The 20,198-nt window shown below is 38.7% G+C and overlaps 1 protein-coding gene and 1 long non-coding RNA gene across 2 annotated transcripts in view; both read right to left on the bottom strand.

The window, feature by feature from the left end:
* Window positions 1-20,198, bottom strand: part of LOC130212711 (thrombospondin type-1 domain-containing protein 7A) — a 133,221-nt gene that overhangs the window by 61,396 nt on the left and 51,627 nt on the right. Inside the window, exons 5-6 of the mRNA XM_056443849.1 lie at window positions 3,470-3,625; window positions 823-1,026 (exon numbers count right to left, since the gene is read on the bottom strand). Of these exons, the coding sequence (XP_056299824.1) occupies window positions 823-1,026; window positions 3,470-3,625 (360 nt within the window). The remainder of the gene's footprint in view (window positions 1-822; window positions 1,027-3,469; window positions 3,626-20,198) is intronic.
* Window positions 8,612-14,016, bottom strand: LOC130212712 (uncharacterized). The gene is made up of 2 exons (XR_008835400.1): window positions 12,298-14,016; window positions 8,612-9,833 (listed from the first exon to the last, which is right to left on the bottom strand). It is a non-coding gene; the product is annotated as an uncharacterized LOC130212712 (long non-coding RNA).

The raw sequence follows: 20,198 nt of genomic DNA, 5'->3' as shown, positions 1-20,198 counted from the left end.
TTTTTTCCGCGCAAATTAATGAATGTTTATCACTTCCTATGATTGCATACGTGTTCATGGGAGTGTAACATCTGTGTTTTACAGGTATTAAATCACGCTTCAGGAAACCTTTCTTTGTTTTCATGATATTAAGCAAAAGAGGATTGTTTTTTATTCCAGGCAGTTACTACGAGTGAATCCTCTTGTGACGAATATAAAACACACTTTTATGTTATAAACCATATATTTATACGGACGCACTCTGGACTCTCGGTACTAAAGTTGAACGTGGGGAAGAGCAGACTCATGTTTTATCGATGAGCGTCGGCCATAAGTGGATTGTATGAACCCACATCTGCCTCTGTGTTGCTGTATATCAATATTCCCCGCTGCACGCATGCAACAACAAAAAATAGAAAAAGGAAAGCTCTCCAGTGGCGTGATTGAAATTTCAAGCGGGGCCCCGGCGTCGCAGTGAGATGTCAAAGTGACGAGAGGGCGTGAAAATGAGAAGTGACGGGAGGGACGCCGAGCTCCAGGCTTCAGGGACAAAAAACAAGAACGGGACGGGAGGAAGACGGGAGGAAGACGGCCACCGGGACGGGAAGACGGCCATGCGGCGTCTTGCACAAGTGGGCAGGCGGTTGGCGGCGGTGGCGGGGGATGGGGAGGGGAGTCTGGAGAGAACTCCTCACGGAAATCTCCTCACGTGCTCAGCGGGCGTCGGAGGGTCAGCGGAGGGTCGTTGTTGACGCAAGGTCACGCAAGGTCAGACGTGCAAAAGCGGAGTGACACAAGGACAACGAGCTCCTCCCCCTCCCCCTCCCCCTCCCTCCCTCTCACCGTTGCCGTTGACGCACTGGACCCGTGCGAGCTGAGCGCCGGGGCCGCACGGCCTCCGGTCCCCGGGGACGCACTCGTCCAGGCCGACCAGCCGCCAGGCGAAGCAGCCGGGCTCGTCGCACGGCACCGCCTCCACCAGGTGGGGGCAGTTCCCCGGCCCCCCCGTCGGCTCGTTGGTGATCTGACGTCTTCTCAGTTTGAAACCTGCAAAGAGCGTGAAGAAGAAAAAACATGATATATATATATATATATATACAGTATATGTATATGTATTTATATAAATATATATACATATATATAAATATATATGTATACATACAGGACTGTCTCAGAAAATTAGAATATTGTGATGCAGTTCTTTATTTTCTGTAATGCAATTTAAAAAACAAAAATGTCATGCATTCTGGATTCATTACAAATCAACTGAAATATTGCAAGCCTTTTATTCTTTTAATATTGCTGATTATGGCTTACAGCTTAAGAAAACTCAAATATCCTATCTCTAAATATTAGAATATCATGAAAAAGTATACTAGTAGGGTATTAAACAAATCACTTGAATTGTCTAATTAACTCAAACACCTGCAAGGGTTTCTGAGCCTTGACAAACACTCAGCTGTTATAAATCTTTTTTACTGGTCTGAGGAAATATTCAAATTTTATGAGATAGATTTAGAGTTTTCTTGTATATATAATCAGCAATATTAAAGAATAAATATATATATATTTCAGTTGATTTAATGAATCAGAATAATTATATTGCATTATAAAATATATAGAATACAATATTCTAATTTTCTGAGACAGTCCTGTATATATACATATAGAAAGAATACTTTCTTGACTTTACTTAGTTATTGTGACAAATGATCCAAACGTAATTTTTTAAATCTCTCGGATGGTTCAAAGAGGTCAATTTAACCAATATTTCCAGGGCGAAATAAATAAAATTTAAAAATGTAAAAATACATACCGCCTCAGATTTATCTTTGAGGGGCCGACCCCTCGGTTGGGAACCATCGGACTACCTAACACCAGATTAACATATGTAGCATAATATAGGAAACCCCTTAAAGGGGGAATTACTCTTTAGTTGAACATATTTTGTCAACATAATTTTTTAAATGTAAAACACACCAAAAAAATCTGAATTTTCTTAGATTTTTGCCTTTCTATATTTTAGATATTATATATATTAATTATGACTTTCTATCTCATAATTATGACTGTATCTCGTAATCTTTACCTTTTCTCTTATAATTTTGACTTTCTATAATCTATATCATAATTCTGATGTTGTATCTCATTGTTATCTTTTCATCTCATAATTTCGTATCACAGCTAAATGTACATCTTATTTTTTTCTTGCAACTAAGGCCCGAAAGCTGGAATCGAACACGCGACGTAACACGAGCTGTACCATCGTCCCAAATGACCGAACCGTCCCATCCAAGTACGAGAACACTTTTAACTTTTTTGCTATTTTTTGCCGACAATACTTCCTGGAGATGATATTAAACACGTGAATTTGACTCATGGCCTTTGTTACTTTTACTTAATTAAAGGATCAGAGTAGTTGTTGCAGCAGCGATGATGGATGCTGATGATTAGCTCGGCTCGGTCCGATGGCCGCCTTGTTCAGACAGCTCGTTAACGCTAATGAGGAAGACCTTGAAGATGTTCCCCCACGCTGGTCGACACGCACGTCTTGTTCTGGTGCCGGGTGTCGGAACGCGCAACGCACGTGATCACTCGATTGCTCTTTCACACACACACATATATATATATATAGATATATAAATATATCTATATATATATACTGTGTATATATACATATATACTGTAAATATTATATATATATATATATATATATTGTTTATATAATATATATACTGTATATATAATATATATACTGTATATATATATATATAATATATACACTGTATATATATACATACATATATACTGTGTATATATATATCCTGTATATATAATATATATAATGTATACACTGTATATATATATACATATAATATATATATACTGGATATATTATATATATACTGTATATATATATATATATATACTGTATATATATACTGTATATATATCCTGTATATAATATATATATATACTGGATATATATATATATAATATATATATAGTGAATATATATATATATATCTTGCATCAGATTTATGTGTGTTTGCATAAAGATTGTACACACCGAGATTAAAAAGGAAAAAAAAGGTACATTTAATTATTAATTCATACGTGACTGTTATGTCCACTGACAGTAATGGTATGTTCCCTATGTATGTTTAACAAGATGCCTTGTTCCTACGAGAGACATCCAATCATTAACTATTGATACTAATTGATGATATTATATTTAGTGAAAACTGCAGGTTGGCGAATGCCTTCTCAGACTCATTACTCATCGTTAATGTTTCCCGCATTAATTACGCCGCATCGGCGTTTCGTGACTGGCAACGAGAGCGAGGAATGAAAAAGAAAAGGTCGTTGTTGTTCAGCACTTAAATGTCATGTATAAGGTGTTTATTATGTTTACTTTAGGGGACGGAGTGTTTTTAAAATGGCCCGGTGGTTAATTAAAGATGAGTTATAATGACGGGGTTCTTCCTACCTTTCTTTCCGGCCTGGTCGTCACAGTTCTCGAAGGTGCACGGCCCCCAGGCGCCCCAGGGCGACACCTCGCAGGCGATGGGACAGGGGATCTGGCACAGCTGGGACCGGTTGGGCATCGAACCCTCGCACCGCTGGTTCTCCACCGGGCGGGAGGCTGCGCGTGTACGATCAAAGAGGGAAACGGGAATAAGCAGACGGAATAATAAGCAGAACGAAAACTGCTTTACTTTGATCACATTCCCTATTTTTACCAACATCGTGATCCAAAGGGACATAAACACGCTTCTTTACGTATATTCCCAGCATGAGAGTCCCTGTGGGAGCCCGTCTCCTCCAGTCAGAGAAGAAAATAGTTTGATGCTGTGATGATAAAGATATCCCGATGGTAGATCATAATTATGAGATAGAAAGTCACAATTTCGAATTTCTATCTCAGTATTATCATTTTGTATCTCAGAATTTTGACTTTCTATCTCATTATAACTTTCTATGTCATATTTTAGACTTTCTATCTCATAATTATGACTTTCTATATCATAGTTTCGACTCATAATTATGAATTTGTATGTTGTAATTTTGACAATTTATCTCATAATTATGACGTTGTATCTCATAATTTTGACTTTCAATCATTTAATTTTGATTTCTTTCTCATAATTCTGACTTTCAATCATATAATTTCGACTTTCTAATTCATAATTATGACTTTGTATCTCATAATTTTGACTTTCTCTCCCATAATGACTTTCTATGTCATAATTTCGACTTTCTATCTCAGAATTCTGACGTATCTCAGAATTTTGACTTTCTATATCATAATTCTGACTTTCTATATCATCATTCTAATTTTGTATCTCAGAATTATGACTTTCAATCTCATAATTTCGACTTTCAATCTCAAGATTTGTATCTCATAATATCGTATATTATCTCATATAACAGCTAAATGTACATCTTATATTTTTCTTTTATTGAAAGAAAGGGGGGGGGGCTAACCCATTATCCCTTTGTTTTGTTTCCCGCCCTGTTGGAGCGTCAGCATGATGAATTACCAGAGAGTATCTCTTTGTGCCTCTCTTTGCGAGCGACATAAAAAAAGAAAACCCACGACTCTCGCCGGAGACAAAAGACAAAAGAGGAAGCACAAAGAGGTCCGAGGGGACACTGACGGTGTCTTGGCTCATGTCTTCTGAGGTGGACTTTTGGCTCCTTTCCACCGAGTCGTGTAAAAACAAGAATCCCTCTCCGTGAATGTCTGGACTCCCACGAGGAAGTAAAATGGAGCGCTGCCAAAATACCATTTGATGTGTGGAGTTTCTGAGGATGCAGTTTATGCATTCATGCACGCACATTAAATATGTAGGCTGGTGCCGGTGTCATTTCAAAGTGGCGCTGTACTGCATCTTCTAGAGCTGTGCATCTGGGTTTCCCTTCCTGTGTTTACTCGAGCTTGGATTTAATACCAAACCTGTGGCCTCATGGGAAAAATTGTTTTAAAAAATGGGGGAAATGTGAAGGGATCGTGTTTATAAAAAAAAAATATTCTCATCTCCGAGGACGACCTTGAAGCACAGAGGAGATGTTCTGAAAAATATATTTATATATAATGTATTTTAAATATATATACATAAGAATTAGGGCTGTGAAACGATTAAAAATTGTAATCGGGTTAATCACAGGTTTTTGTGGATTAATCATGATTAATCACATATTACCGATATTCTCGGTATATTTTGTGAGAACATAGAGATTTATGACAAAAGACGGATATATACATTTATACATTCTTCTATACAATGGTGCTGCAACTCAGCAGTTATTTAGCAGTTTTCTTCCATATGGAACATTAATACATCTTCATCCTAAACAGAATGTTTAACCCTCCTGTTACCTTTCGGGTCAATTTGACCCCATTCAATGTTTAATGTCGGTATCAACTTTTTATTTATTTAAAGGGATATTTAGGTAGTCAACAAACAAACATAAAGTACCTCACACTTAAACTTGGGAAGCAATATTAATTCTAATAATTTTCTGGAGGTTTTAATTGCTGGGGTCAAATTGACCCCGAGGGTAAAATATGTTCGTAAATGTAAAGGTAACAGGAGGGTTAAACAGAGCATTTTTCTCTTGTTTGTCAACCATTAACTCCACCATGATACAATCTAAAGGTGGACAGATTGACAAGTGACTTTTTTATGCTCGGTCCCGGTGCGCGCACGGAGCTCTGTGGCGCGCCAGACGGAGATCGATAAGTGTTAACGCAACGCGTAGATACAGAGATGACATGCTGCTGTGGAGATACGATCAACAACAGACGTTTAGTTTAATAAAAGAACAAAGACGTGCTCTAGAGAACATGTCAGGGGGCGGGCCAATCTCTTTAATGTCATGCGATCTACCGACACTACGCCGCGATCGACTGGCAGGTCGCGATTGACGTGTTGAGACCCTGATCTACAGGAAGTAAAAGTCGTAACAAGGTTTCCGGAGGTGAACCTGCGGAAGGATCATTACCGATGAACAGACCGTCTGCATGAGAGCGGACAGAGTTCAGATTGAAGTGGTGTATTGGAAGCTCATTTTGCAAGTGACTTTTTTTCGTCCCGACGACCAACAACAGACGGATTGGAAGCTCATTCTGCGCATGCGTTAAATGCGTTAAAAAACAACAACTAGTTAAACCTGTAATTGGATTAACTGAGTTAACGCGTTATTTTTCACAGCACTAATAAAAATATCATAACATATATATATATTTATATAATATATTTGATATATATAATATATAATATATTTGATATATATTATAGAATATATTTATATTTGATATATATTATAAAACATATTTATATATATATTATATATATAATAAAATATATGTATATATCATATATATATATATATATATACTGCTGAGTTGAAGCAATAAGTCGACTTTTCCAATTCTCAAGTCTCACGTCCGCACGTTACATAGCCGGTTAGCTTAGCTTAGCATAATGACTGGAAACAGCTGGGAGCAGCTAGCCTGGCTCTGTCCCAATGGGCCCACCTGCACCATTGAAGCTCACCGGCTAACACGCTAACCGACGTTTGTTTACTCTGTTGAAAACACACAGAAGAGTGAATACAAGTAAAGAGCAGGCATGTGCACAGACATTGTGGGGGGCAGGTGCTCAAACCAAAAAAAAAGGGCACCCAATGCCGTGAGCGCCGCGGAGAATGTCGGGGAGAAATTCTCACAAGAACTCAAATAAATACCCCGTTGGATATTAAAACACATTTTTGGGGACTTGATGACAGAGAGAGTAACTTTTATTCTTAAATACCGATGAATGAGAAAAATGTGTCTCCAGCAAAAAGGGCACTTTTCTCATCCAGGGCAAAAGGGCTGGTGCTTGAGCACCACTAGGGGTCTATCTGTGCACGTGCCTGGCTGGTGGTGTATTGAGTTAATTCTTGGTCATTAAAGATCTTTACCTTTCACTGTCCCCATTTTCTTGGCCTGTTTATGTTATGTGTGCCATTTCTCGCAATGGATGGTCTCGTAACACAGAGGATTCTGGATCCTGCATAGTTCATTGACTTTGCAAATAAGTTTTAAGTTTGGCCAGTTAAATGCACTTATAATCCAAGCATAGAGGGACTGAAAACACATGAATGTCTCATGTGTGCTTTACGGCCTTGTTAACAGACCTTGTTTGCTGTGATGTTACATCAGTCCGTCAACACCGTCAGTTTTGTGTAAATATGTTACATTTAAAAAATAAATAACAAAATTAAGTTTTTTTCCAACGCCGTTTTTCCTCAACTGTGTAAAATAATAAAAAAGGGAATACAATGTTTTTTTTATCACTTAACTAGGAGTAGGCACACTATTATTAGATATTTAAATACTTAAAAGTGTCACTGAATCATTTAAATTAAAATAAAATGATTTCTAATGCATCAGACAGAGTTGACAAATGTCAACACACAAATTGGATCAATGTCATTTTTTATAAAAAGTGATTTAATAAAAAAAAAAGTCCTTTACATGGTTTGTTAGGTCAGACGTGTGTTTATGAGAAAATCAATTCCAAATGAATGTGCTGCTCATTTTAGTTTTTTAGATTTCAAAAGTAGTTTTGTCCCTTATCTCAAGAATCAATCACCACTCACTGTCCTTCCCTAAACAGGTGGTTAAGCCAGTGTTTCATTGTTCACATTAAGAATCTTAAGCAGACAGGAAGTCTCAACCATTAACCTTCATATTTGTTAAATCTAACTCCCCCAGGAAATTGTTTACCGAAATCAGCGTGTATCAAAAGGTTTTCACATAGGATTTTAATTAAATTCAGTTTATTTTATATAGCCCATTATCACAAAATACACATTTGATTGCCACACATGATTCCTTATGGTCATATGACATCTATTGCTTCTGTCCATCCTGGAGAGGGATCCTCCTCTGTTGCTCTCCAGAAGGTTTCTTCCCTTTTTTTCCTATGAAAGGGTTTTTTGGGAGTTTTTCCTGATCCGATGTGAGGTCAAAGGTCAGGGATGTCTGTGTACAGATTGTAAAGCACTCTGAGGGAAAATTTGAATTTGTGAAAATGGACTAAACAAATAAACTGAATTAAATTATAGAACTCAGACATGGCCGACAAAGACTGAACTACCAAAGAGACATGTAAATTAATTAAAACTCGGACAGCTTCTCATCTTTTCCTGGTCCGATAATAATCAGAGTGCCGTGCAGTTTTTACAGATTGAGGATTATAGATGTAATCCTGTTATAATCTGTGTTTCTCAGAGGGAGCACTTTCTTTCCAGACAAATTATTGTGGATAACTTTGAGCAAGAACATTTATGGAACAAAAAAGCATTAAAATCGTGTAAATTTGTATTATTATTGTTATTATATTAAAGCCACCCTCCATTTCAAAATGGGTTTTGCTTTTGGTTCAATCACTTGGATTGTTTGAGCTTCATGTGCATGATGTGAAAACCACAAACCACCGAGGAAACACTTCAGGGAGCTCAGACATCTTGTGATCCGGATGACATTACTTTGTTTTGTAGTCTTTGAAGAACAAAATATTTGCATGTTTAAACATTCTGGCTTTTTTAATTCATGAATAAACATTTGAGACACAAATTACCATTTAAAGCAGAGTATTTTATTATTATTTTTAGACCATCACAAAACTTCAGCTTCAGCTGTGGCAAAAATACTCTGTTTATAATAATGTGTTTATTATCATAAACTTACCTTTAGGCATGTAAATAAAGAACATTGAGGCTTTACATAAAGACACAATACAAAAATAAATAACAATAGATAAAGACGAGTCAAAACAATTAAAGCATGAAGCCAGGTATTTCAGAATATTATAGTTAAATCATAAAGGAGTAATACTTTTACAAGACCACCTCTTACGGAGGTCTCCACCGTCATGTCTCCCCGCGGTCTCTCTGGTGTGTACCGCTCAGCACTCGAGCCATCGCCGGAAGTTGTGGAAACAGCGATATCGACGTTGCAAGTATTTAGTCTTTAAACAGTTGCACATTGTCAATAATAAACAGCAAAAATTAACAGAAATAAAAGCCACAAAAATAATATATATATCATATAGGTTCAAGACTTGCAGCAACCCAAGCAAGAAAACTTCTTCAACCTTATCATGAACAACAACTCTGCTAACAACATCAACAACAACACCGTCTCATTTATTTCTTATGATCTCATCAATGCAATTGTGATATTTTTAAATCATGGAGAAGAGGGAAACTTTTATAGAAAACTGAACGCTAATTTGTTTTTCCAGAATGAACAGCTGAGTGTCGTTTCAGATTGCGTGCTTCTCTGAATGTTTTACCACAAACTGAACAACTGAATAGTTTCTCCTCTGTGTGAATAGTTGAGTGTCGTTTTAGATTGCATGCTTGACTGAATGTTTTACCACAAACTGAACAACTGCATAGATTCCCCCCTGTATGAACAGCTGAGTGTCGTGTCAGAGTGCGTGCTTCTCTGAATGTTTTACCACAAACTGAACAACTGAATAGTTTCTCCTCTGTGTGAATAGTTGAGTGTCGTTTTAGACTGCATGCTTGACTGAATGTTTTACCACAAACTGAACAACTGCATAGATTCCCCCCTGTATGAACAGCTGCGTGTCGTTTCAGACTGCGTACATGTCTGAATGTTTTACCACAAACTGAACAACTGATTGGTTTCACTCCTGTTTTGGCTCCAGAGTGTCTCTTCGGTGTCTCTTCCTCTTCCTCTTCCTCTGGGTCCTCCTGGTCCAGACTGGAGCTGCAGTCCTGCTGTTCAGGGGGAGCCTCTTGTTTCATCACCAACATCTGCTGGACGTCTGTGGAGAATAATAAAATACATTTATACATCTTAAGAATCTCATATTGAACTCTAATATTCAATAGGTTTATTAATGAATGAGGTCAGGGTTTTGAGGGAGAACATGAAAAAATCGGAAGTGAAATCATCTGAAAGTACAATATGTACCTCTGAGGTGTCGTACAGTAAAACGTTCATGTACTTCTGAGGTGTAGTGTTAGCGTCTATCAAAATTGGATGTTTGGTAAAGTACGACCTTCTCTCGTTCTCTCCTTTCCAACGGGAGAATTTATTCTCTGATCACGCGTAAAATACAAGTTCGATGCAATTGCAATCACAGCGGAGTCCTCTCCGGTCGGCACTAGTTGAAAACCCAAAACAACTCGGCCTCCCTTTCCACGTACGGGCCTCCGTGCCCCCACATGTGAAGTCATCCTGACCAAGGATCTGCTGCACCCCCCCACACCCCTTTCTCACAGGAGGGGGCCCTCGTCCCCCTCTCTCATTGTAACAACGTGATAACAAGTGTGTGTTGCGTTTGTGTCAGGCGAGTACCTAGCTTTGAGAGGCAGTCATAATATTTCTTATCAGACACATATTCTATTCTATATGTTATTCTGAATTTGCAGGAGCTTGGACACAATCGTCCCTTCAATAATTCAGTTTTATATTATCTATAGGGATGCACCGATTTGATCGGCGCCGATCCATATCGGCCGATATTCCCATTATCGGTTTTGATCGGCGTTCTCAAAACGGCCGATAAGATGACGTCACATCTGCGAGAACTATCAGACGTTTCAATCGCCGCGCAACGGAGACGATGCGCCCGGCGAGCGCCGCAGAGTGAGAGGTCAGAGGGGATCCTCACCACCGAGCGGCGTCCCCGTCCCCCGAGTTGAATCACTGGGTCGACTCAGCCGACTCTCACATGTCTGAGCCCCTACAGACTGATGCTCACGGTAAACACATTCGATCAGGAGCGCGCGAGGGTTTTGATAACGTTAGCGGAAGGATTTAAGTGACAACATCCGGTTTTGCAAAGTTAGCGGAAAGAACCACGTGAAACAACATCCGTTTTTCAAAATAAGATGTCGACAAATCATACACGAACATATAAAAGTAAACAATGAACTGATTTTGTATCTTTATAGATCGTTTGAGATTTAGCTTAAATTATGCTAACATTAAACATTTTTACTGTACCAAGGAAGAGTTTATAAAAATAAGTCAGACTTTTGTATGTTAAAAAAAGTCCTGTATGTAGATTTCCCCAAGAGTTCCAGGAAATGAATGATGCAGATGTGTTCCATACATATCTGAAATCCCCTACAATAGCAATCAAACCATTTTAATGTATCAATTAGGACATTTTTCAAAGTAAAATATACATATATATGTATAACATATATATTTATATATGTATTTCCTCATAGTCCTAGGCAATAATGCTACACAATAAATAGAATTCTTCAATCGACACCGTGATCGGTGATCGGAATTATCGGATCGGCAGATACTGATTTCAGTGATCGGTGATCGGCACCAAAAACCTGATCGGTGCATCTCTAATTATCTATCCCCCTTTTTACATAATTCATTATGTAACTAAACACTAATATAAATCTAGAAGAATGGGCGCTATTAATACATAACTGTTACATCACATCACATGTCATTTAGCAGACGCTTTTATCCAGAGCGACTTACAATAAGTGAATTCAACCACGAGTACAAACTCAGAACTAATAGGATCAAGAAAGTAACATTTCTTCAAGAAGCCAAACTCCAAAAAAAAACATAAGTAACACCATGATGAGTAATACCATGATGAGTAATACCATGATGAGTAATACCATGATGAGTAATACCATGATGAGTAACACCATGATGAGTAATACCATGATGAGTAACACCATGATGAGTAATACCATGATGAGTAATACCATGAGTAATACCATAATGAGTAATACCATGAGTAACACCACGAGTAATACCATGAGTCATACCATGAGTAAGGGGGGGAGGTGACTTCAATAGTAGGTAGACGATCAATATAGAAAATTACAGGGTGCCAGGCGGAGATTTCAGGGTGGCGGGGCGCCACCATGTTATAATTGTAGGGGAAACACTGCAGCAGTTTGATCACTTTACGGCAGTTATTTTGTTTTACGGCAGTTTGATCACTTTACAGCAGTTGGAACACTTTAGGGCCGGTTTCCTCCTCCAGAAGTTGTTCTGGCCGCCGTTTTGAAGACCGTCCCAAGAGATCTCCACGTGCAGATCCCGTAACCAGTTTGACTAGAGGACCGTGAGGTGTTTAAAGTTCCTCCCTGATGAATGAGATCAGAGGAGAGCTGGAAACCAAACAGATCCACCAAAAGTCTCGCTCACTCCAGCTGACGAGCTGGAAACGGACTAAATGTGACTTGGAGCCGTAAAACGAGCACAAAGACCGGGAACAATCGTGAAGCGGCACCAACCTGATGTGTGTAGCTCATGTTCTCCTAAACGAGAAACGATGTCCTCATACGCTGCTATCAACGTGTCCAACTGCTCAAAAGCCTCGTCAACGACCTCGTCGACTTGCTGCTTCACCAACCGCCTCAGCATTTCTCCTGGAGACAACTGTGTGTCACTTATTTAACAGTCTAAGAAATGAATAAGAAGCTAGAAAAATGTCTTATATCAGAAACAGAGAGGAAATATAAACAGTATAAGCAATAAATATGAAGCTAAATAAGTGTAGTGTAACAGTAATATCATTACAGAGTGGAAATATTTAACAAGTCTAAGCAATTAATATCAGGCTAAATAAATGTGAATTTGCAGGAGCTTGAACATAACAGTCCCTTCAATAATTCAGTTTTATATTACCAGTAGTTCAGTAAAAAGTACAATATGTACCTCTGAGGTGTCGTCCAGTAAAAAGTACAATATGTACCTCTGAGGTAACGAGTACATTTGTGATGTATCATAGTAAAAAGGTATGGACGTGTTTACGTACTGCAGTACCTGGAACTCTACCTCAGTACATGATGTGAATACTTCCTCCAGAACTGGTTCCATCAGTTTAAAGTGATAAAGAAACAAAGAGAACCAACCTGCTCGTTGTAACTTCTATGTTGAAATGGCGTCCCGTTCCGTTGTCGCTCCTCTATCAAACTCCAACGTTCCTCCTCGTACTTCGACGTTTCACATATTCACTAACTCAACGGAAAACCGTTGACTCCACTCGTTGCATGATGGGAAACCAACGGCTGGCCGTGGCCACATCAGAGAGCTGATTGGCTCTTAGATTTGACAACAAGCACCACGTGTTGTCGAACATTGTTATTTACCGTTTGTTTGGCTGTAATACTGACGCTGGATAGTTGGCTGTTGGTCTCATGTCGTGCAACGAAGTGGCCCATTAGCCAATCAGAACGCTTGTACTGTTGTTGCCATATAATAATTCATCTTTATTCATAAAGAAAATGTAAGCTAGCTGTGTAATCCTGCCCAGAGGAAACGCAGGTTGAGGGCAGCTTCACTAGTGTCGGGGCTCTCAAGCAGGCATGTGCGGACATTGTGGGGGGCAGGTGCTCAAACACAAAAAAAGGACACCCAATGCCGTGAGCGCCGCGGAGCATGTCGGGGAGAAATTCTCACAAGAACTCAAATAAATACCCCGTTGGATATTAAAACACATTTTTGGGGACTTGATGACAGAGAGAGTAACTTTTATTCTTAAATACCGATGAATGAGAAAAATGTGTCTCCAGCAAAAAGGGCACCACTAGGGGTCTATCTGTGCACGTGCCTGGTAAAGAGTGATAGAAAAGTCTCACTAAAGCCTTTTTTGTCCGTTGTGTGATTGCGTCACCTTCACGTAGAGCCACGCTAGCTCTCCCCCGCTACGTTTAGTCTGCGCTAAGCTAACGAGCTTGCTGCTTCGTAGCCTACTCGGCATCGAAAAGTGGGAACGTAGCACTCCTCTCATCCGACTCCCCTTGAGGAGAAGCGACGGAGTGTTTCCCGTCCAAAAGAAATATAATAGCTTTAAGCCGACGAGACTCCGGCTCTTGGGCTCCAGGTCGTTCTCTTTGTGCAACCCTGTATCACAAAAATTACGTTCCCCCAGACCTAAAATGCAATTTGCAGTTACGTTTGACTCAAACGTATTTCTCTCCAAATTACGTTAGAATGAAACGTATTTCTCTCCAGATTACGTTTGTATTTGACGTATTATAATTACAAATACGTCTCTGATGAACGTATCTTTGCCGTTTGTTATCTCTCTTTTCTACAATGCTGTTATGAATTGTAAAAAGCGTCCTCTAGTCTTATTTATTATTTTGTTATATATGCTGTTTCGCCTGCGTATTCTGACAGCAATAAGCGTTGTAACGGATCATATGAATTGGCGTGAAGACTTACTGCTGGTGACTCTCCTTTATTTTCTTCTTTTAGGTGACAATACATGAATTAAAACTCGGCCACTATCACCACCTCATCACCACCGTAACAGAGTTAGTCCCATACGGGTCAAATCAACTATTAAACTTGTTATAAAATGCGCATCTGTCCGTAATCTATACCATAAAGTTCGCATTTTAACCTAAAAAAAAGTGCGCTTCCTTTTAACCTTTCAAAATAAAAGTCCGATTTATCTGTTAAGCGGAAGTAGTATAAAACGTCTATATTTATTCAAACAATACAATATAAAAGTCATACATACATCAAAATCAATAAGGAAAATGCTAAACAGTCAAACAACTCAAAACAATAAACCCTTCATGGCGTTATTTACAGGTGTTTACTTCTCATCAAACAAAAAGTGCAGGTACCCGGAAAAATTGGGGAAATAATTAGAGAATTGTTAATAAAACATGATTTACCCTTCAACTTCCACTGATATGCATGCAAACTAATACATCGCTTCACACACACACACACACACACACACTGACAGAAACACATAGACACTCACATACGTACACACACACAGGCAGAGACACACATACTCACACACAGACACACTCTCACACGCACACACACACAGACAGACACACACACACACACACAGAATGACAGACACACACACACACACACACACACACACACACACACACACACACATTTACACATGCACACACACGCATACTCTGCAGACTGACCCTTGACCTCCCAATTGTCTCTCAGATATAACCCTACTGCTTTATATTTAATATATTATATTTACCTAAATATAAGACTTTGAGGTCATGAGGGGAATCCCCTCCAAAACTTTCACAAGAGAAAATTGTCACCGTGCCAATAACCCTGTACGATCCTTAAAACCAGACTTTAGTAAATGTTCATACTTTCAATCAACTTAAAGATCTGGATTCTTTCAGATCCATAGAGGGCCTCTGAATATGAATACCCTACAGTTTTGGACCGATAGCTCTGAGTTAAGGGCCCCAAAAACAGGTCCAAAGGGTCAAATTGGGTAAACATGTCAGAGCTTAGCTTTCTTTTCCAGGTTGTAGCCACTCCCAAATGGGGTAGAATACAATTGAAATTGTTCATATAGTACAAACATGTAAGGAGTTGTTAACCATTGAAGGAAGGAATTTTGTTTTTCGGGTTTAAACCCTTCCCAAGCAGGGATGCTAAGTGCTATATGTTGCCAGCCTACATGGTTGGGCCCCATTTGGGAGGGGCTACAACCTGCAAAAGAAAGCTAAGCTCTGACATGTTTCGAAGAAAAACAAGCTAAAATCAGCCCAAGCTCACAACAGGGTCTCAGATTTGTTAAACCACACACCCTTTTCAAGTCCTGGATTTCAGACAGCCAATTAACTCTTGTGGGTGTTTCGGAGGAAATTTCACCCCATCAACTCATTGTAGGCCCTGTCCTGAGTGTCTGTGTTCAATTTGGGATTTCCAGGACGAATATTTAGGAGATTATGGCCATTTTTGCACTTGTCAAAAAATATGCAAATTTAAGAGAATAAGGCCCAATTTGACCCTTTGGACCTGTTTTTGGGGCCCTTAACTCAGAGCTATCGGTCCAACGCCGTAGGGTATTCATATTCAGAGGCCCTTCTTTGAATCTGAAAAGAATCCAGATCTTTAAGTTGATTGAAAGTCTGAAAAATTAACTAAAAGACTGGTTTTAAGGATCGTATAAGGGTTATTGGCACGGTGACAATTTTCTCTTGTGAATGTTTTGGAGGGGATTCCCCTCATGACCTCAAAGTATTACATTTAGGTCAATATAATATATTAAATATAAAGCAGTAGGTTTATATCTGAGAGACAATTGGGAGGTCAAGGGTCAGTCTGCAGAGTATGCATGTGTGTGCATCTGTATTTGTGTGTGTGTGTGTGTGTGTGTGATTCTGCCTGTGTTTGTATGTATGTGAGTGTCTGTATGTGTGTGTCTGAGTGTGTGTCTGTGTGTGTGTGTGTGTCTGTGTGTGTGTGTGTCTGTCATTTTGTGTGTGTGTGTGTCTGTCTGTGTGAGTGTGTGTCTGTCTGTGTGAGTGTGTGTCTGTCTGTGTGTGAGTGTGTAAGAGTGTGTGCGTATGAGAGTGTGTGTGAGAATGTGTGTGTCTCTGCCTGTGTGTGTGTGTACGTATGTGAGTGTCTATGTGTTTCTGTCAGTGTGTGTGTGTGTGTGTGTGTGTGTGAAGCGATGTATTAGTTTGCATGCATATCAGTGGAAGTTGAAGGGTAAATCATGTTTTATTAACAATTCCCAAATTATTTCCCGGATTTTTCCGGGTACCTGCTCTTTTTGTTTGATGAGAAGTAAACACACCTGTAAATAACGCCATGAAGGGTTTATTGTTTTGAGTTGTTTGACTGTTTAGCATTTTCCTTATTGATTTTGATGTATGTATGACTTTTATATTGTATTGTTTGAATAAATATAGACGTTTTATACTACTTCCGCTTAACAGATAAATCGGACTTTTATTTTGAAAGGTTAAAAGGAAGCGCACTTTCTTTTAGGTTAAAATGTGAACTTTATGGTATAGATTACGGACAGATGCGCATTTTATAACAAGTTTAATAGTTGATTTGACCCGTATGGGACTAACTCTGTTACGGTGGTGATGAGGTGGTGATAGTGGCCGAGTTTTAATTAATGTATTGTCACCTAAAAAAAGAAAATAAAGGAGAGTCACCAGCAGCAAGTCTTCACGCCAATTCATATGATCCGTTACAACGCTTATTGCTGTCAGAATACGCAGGCGAAACAACATATATAACAAAATAATAAATAAGACTAGAGGACGCTTTTTACAATTCATAACAGCATTGTAGAAAAGAGAGATAACAAACGGCAAAGATACGTTCATCAGAGACGTATTTGTAATTATAATACGTCAAATACAAACGTAATCTGGAGAGAAATACGTTTCATTCTAACGTAATTTGGAGAGAAATACGTTTGAGTCAAACGTAACTGCAAATTGCATTTTAGGTCTGGGGGAACGTAATTTTTGTGATACAGGGTTGCTTTGTGATGAGAGGGAGACCTGCTCACTCAGCAGACCGGGTTCAAACCCCCCGCCTGCGGCGCCACACTCTGTCTGAAGCCTCTAAACCTTTTACCGGCAGCACACACACACACACCAACACACAGAATTACACACTCACACACACACAAAGCAGCCGTGGATGTGAGGAAGCCAAAAACCTTTAAATTTTTAAAAAACCCTTTGGAAACAAAAAAGGGTTTCCCTTTTTTTTTAAAAAAGGGGAAAACCCCAAATTTTTTTCCCCAAAAAATTTGAAAAAAGTTTTCCAAAAAAAATTTTTTGGGGTTTTAAGGGGGGGCCCCCCCTTTTCTTTGTTTCGGGGGAAAAGGGGGAAAAAATTTAAATTTGGGGCCTCTTTTGATTTTGGGAAAAAAAAATTTTTTAAAGCTTTAACTATTTTTTCCAGAATTTTGTTTTGCGTTTAAAATTTTCAAAATTCAGTTTTTTTTAACCTTTTTCTAAAGCTTTTATGTTGTAAAGGTTCAGTTTTAAAGAATTGTGTTTTTTTTTGACAAAAAAAGGCAATGAATTGGCAAGTTACGTTGACCCCCTTTTTTATTTTCTTTTTTGGGTAAATAAGAATTCTCGGACTTAACCCCCTATAAAAACAATTGTCCCATAGGGGTCTTTTAAAAAACTTTTTAAAATGCGTTGTGTAACTTCCTAAAGTTTTTTAATAAAAAAGGGGTTTTTTAAACCTTTTAAAAATAAAAGCCTTTTACGTTAAGGGGAAATAAAAAAAAAGCTAATTTATTCAAACTCTATTCTTTAAAATAAATAAAAAATGCAAAACATCAAACAACCAAAAAAAAAAAACCCTTAGGGTTTATTTCATTTTACTTTATAAAAAAAGGCAGGTCCAAAAATTTAAAATAAAATTTTTTTTAAAAAAACAAATTCCTTTCCCCTTACTCAAAAAAACCCTTAAAAAACCCAAAAATAAAAACCATAAAATCAAACAAACAAAAGCAACACAATCAAAAGAAATCTAACACAACACCAACAAAACCTAAACCAACAGTACCACAACAAAGACAAAAAACCCCCAAAAATTTACAATGCCACGCATATCGCAGACCGACCTCGACTCCCAATTGTCTCAGATATAACCCTACTGCTCATATTTAACATAATATATTTACCTAAATATAAGACTTGAGGTCATGAGGGGAACTCTCCAAAACTTTCACTAAAGTGAGAAAATTGTCACCGGTGTTGCCAATAACCCTGTATTTATCCTAAAACCAGACTTAGTAAATGTTCATACTTTCAATCAACTTAAGATCTGACTTTTTCGATCCATAGAGGCCTGGAATATAATACCCCATGTTTTGGACCGATAGTCGGAGTTAAGGGTTCAAAAAATGTCCAAAGGGCTAAATTGCAAATATGTCAGAGCTTTAGCTTTTTCCAGGTTAGCTTACCCTAAATGGGTAGAATAATAATTGAAATTGTTCATATAGTACAACACCATAAGGAGTTAGCAATCATTGAAGGAAGGAATTCATTTTTCCGGTTTTTAAACCTCTAAGCAGGGATTAAGTGTTATATGCCGTTAGCCGACATGGTTGGGGCCCCATTTGGGAGGGCTACAATCTGCAAAAAGAAAGCTAAGCCCATATTTCGAAGAAAACAAGCTAGAATCACCTGCTCATTAAATAGGTCTTTCAGACGAGTTAAACCACACACCCTCTTTCAAGTCCTGACTCTGTGAGCACACCAACTTGTATGTTTCGGAGGAACCCCACCCCATCAACCTTGACAGTAGGCTCCCTGTCCTGAGAGGTTCGTGTTCAATTTGGGACGACGAATATTTAGAGATTATGGCCGCTAAAATTTGTCAAAAATATGCAAATTTTGTAATAAGGCCCCACGACCTTTTGACCTGCTTTTGGGGGTCTCAATCTAGAGCTATCGGTCCAACGCTATAGGGTATTCATATCTTCAGAGCTCTTCTTGAATTCTGAAAGAATCCAGATCTTGGTTGATTGAAAGTCTGAAAAATTAACTAAAAGACCGGTTTTTAAGGATCGTGATATGGGTTGGCACGTGACAATTCTTTCTCTTGTGGGAATGTTTTGAGGGGACTCTCGGCGACCTCAAAGAATATTACATTTAGTCAATATAATATACAACATAAAAGCAGGTTTACCCGAGAGACAATTGGGAGGTTGGGAGGGTTTGGTCTGCGAGGCGTGCATGTGTGTGTATCTGTATTTGTGTGTGTGTGTGTGTGCGTGTGTGATTCTGCCTGTAGCCTAGGCAAGGCGTGAGCGTCTGAAGGAAATTGAGGTGTCTGTGTGAGTGTGTGTGTCTGTGTGTGTGTCTGTCATTTTGTGTAAAGTCTGTCTGTGGAGTGTGTGTCTGTTCGTGAGTGTGTGTCTGTCTGTGTGTGTGTGTGCGGTAAGAGTGTGCATAGAGAGTGTGTGGAATATGTGTGTCTCTCTGCCTGTGTGTGTGTACGATGTGAGCGTCTGCGTGTTTCTGTTGCGCGTGTGTGTGTGTGTGTGTGTGTGTGGTGAAGCGGCGGCTAGTTTTTGCATGCACATATTGCGGGTTGAAGGCAACCTGTTTATTAACAATCTCAAAATTATTATTTCCCAGATTTTTCCGGTACCTGCCTTTTGTTTGATGAGAAGTAAACACACCTGTAAATAACGCCATGAAGTATTTATTGTTTGAGTTGTTTGACTGTTTAGCATTTTCTTATTGATTTTGATGGCGTACACTTCTTTATATTGGTATTGTTTGAACAAATATAGACGTTTTGTTACCCGCCTACTGACAAATTGACTTTATTTTGAAAGTTGGGTAAGAAGCGTACTTTCAGGGTTAAAATGAATTTATGGTATAGATTACGGACAGAT

Source organism: Pseudoliparis swirei, chromosome 22 (genome assembly GCF_029220125.1).
Source record: "Pseudoliparis swirei isolate HS2019 ecotype Mariana Trench chromosome 22, NWPU_hadal_v1, whole genome shotgun sequence".
Classification (NCBI taxonomy): Eukaryota; Metazoa; Chordata; class Actinopteri; order Perciformes; family Liparidae; genus Pseudoliparis; species Pseudoliparis swirei.
Note: the sequence above shows the minus strand (reverse complement) of the source record. Positions and strands in the feature narration are given on the sequence as shown.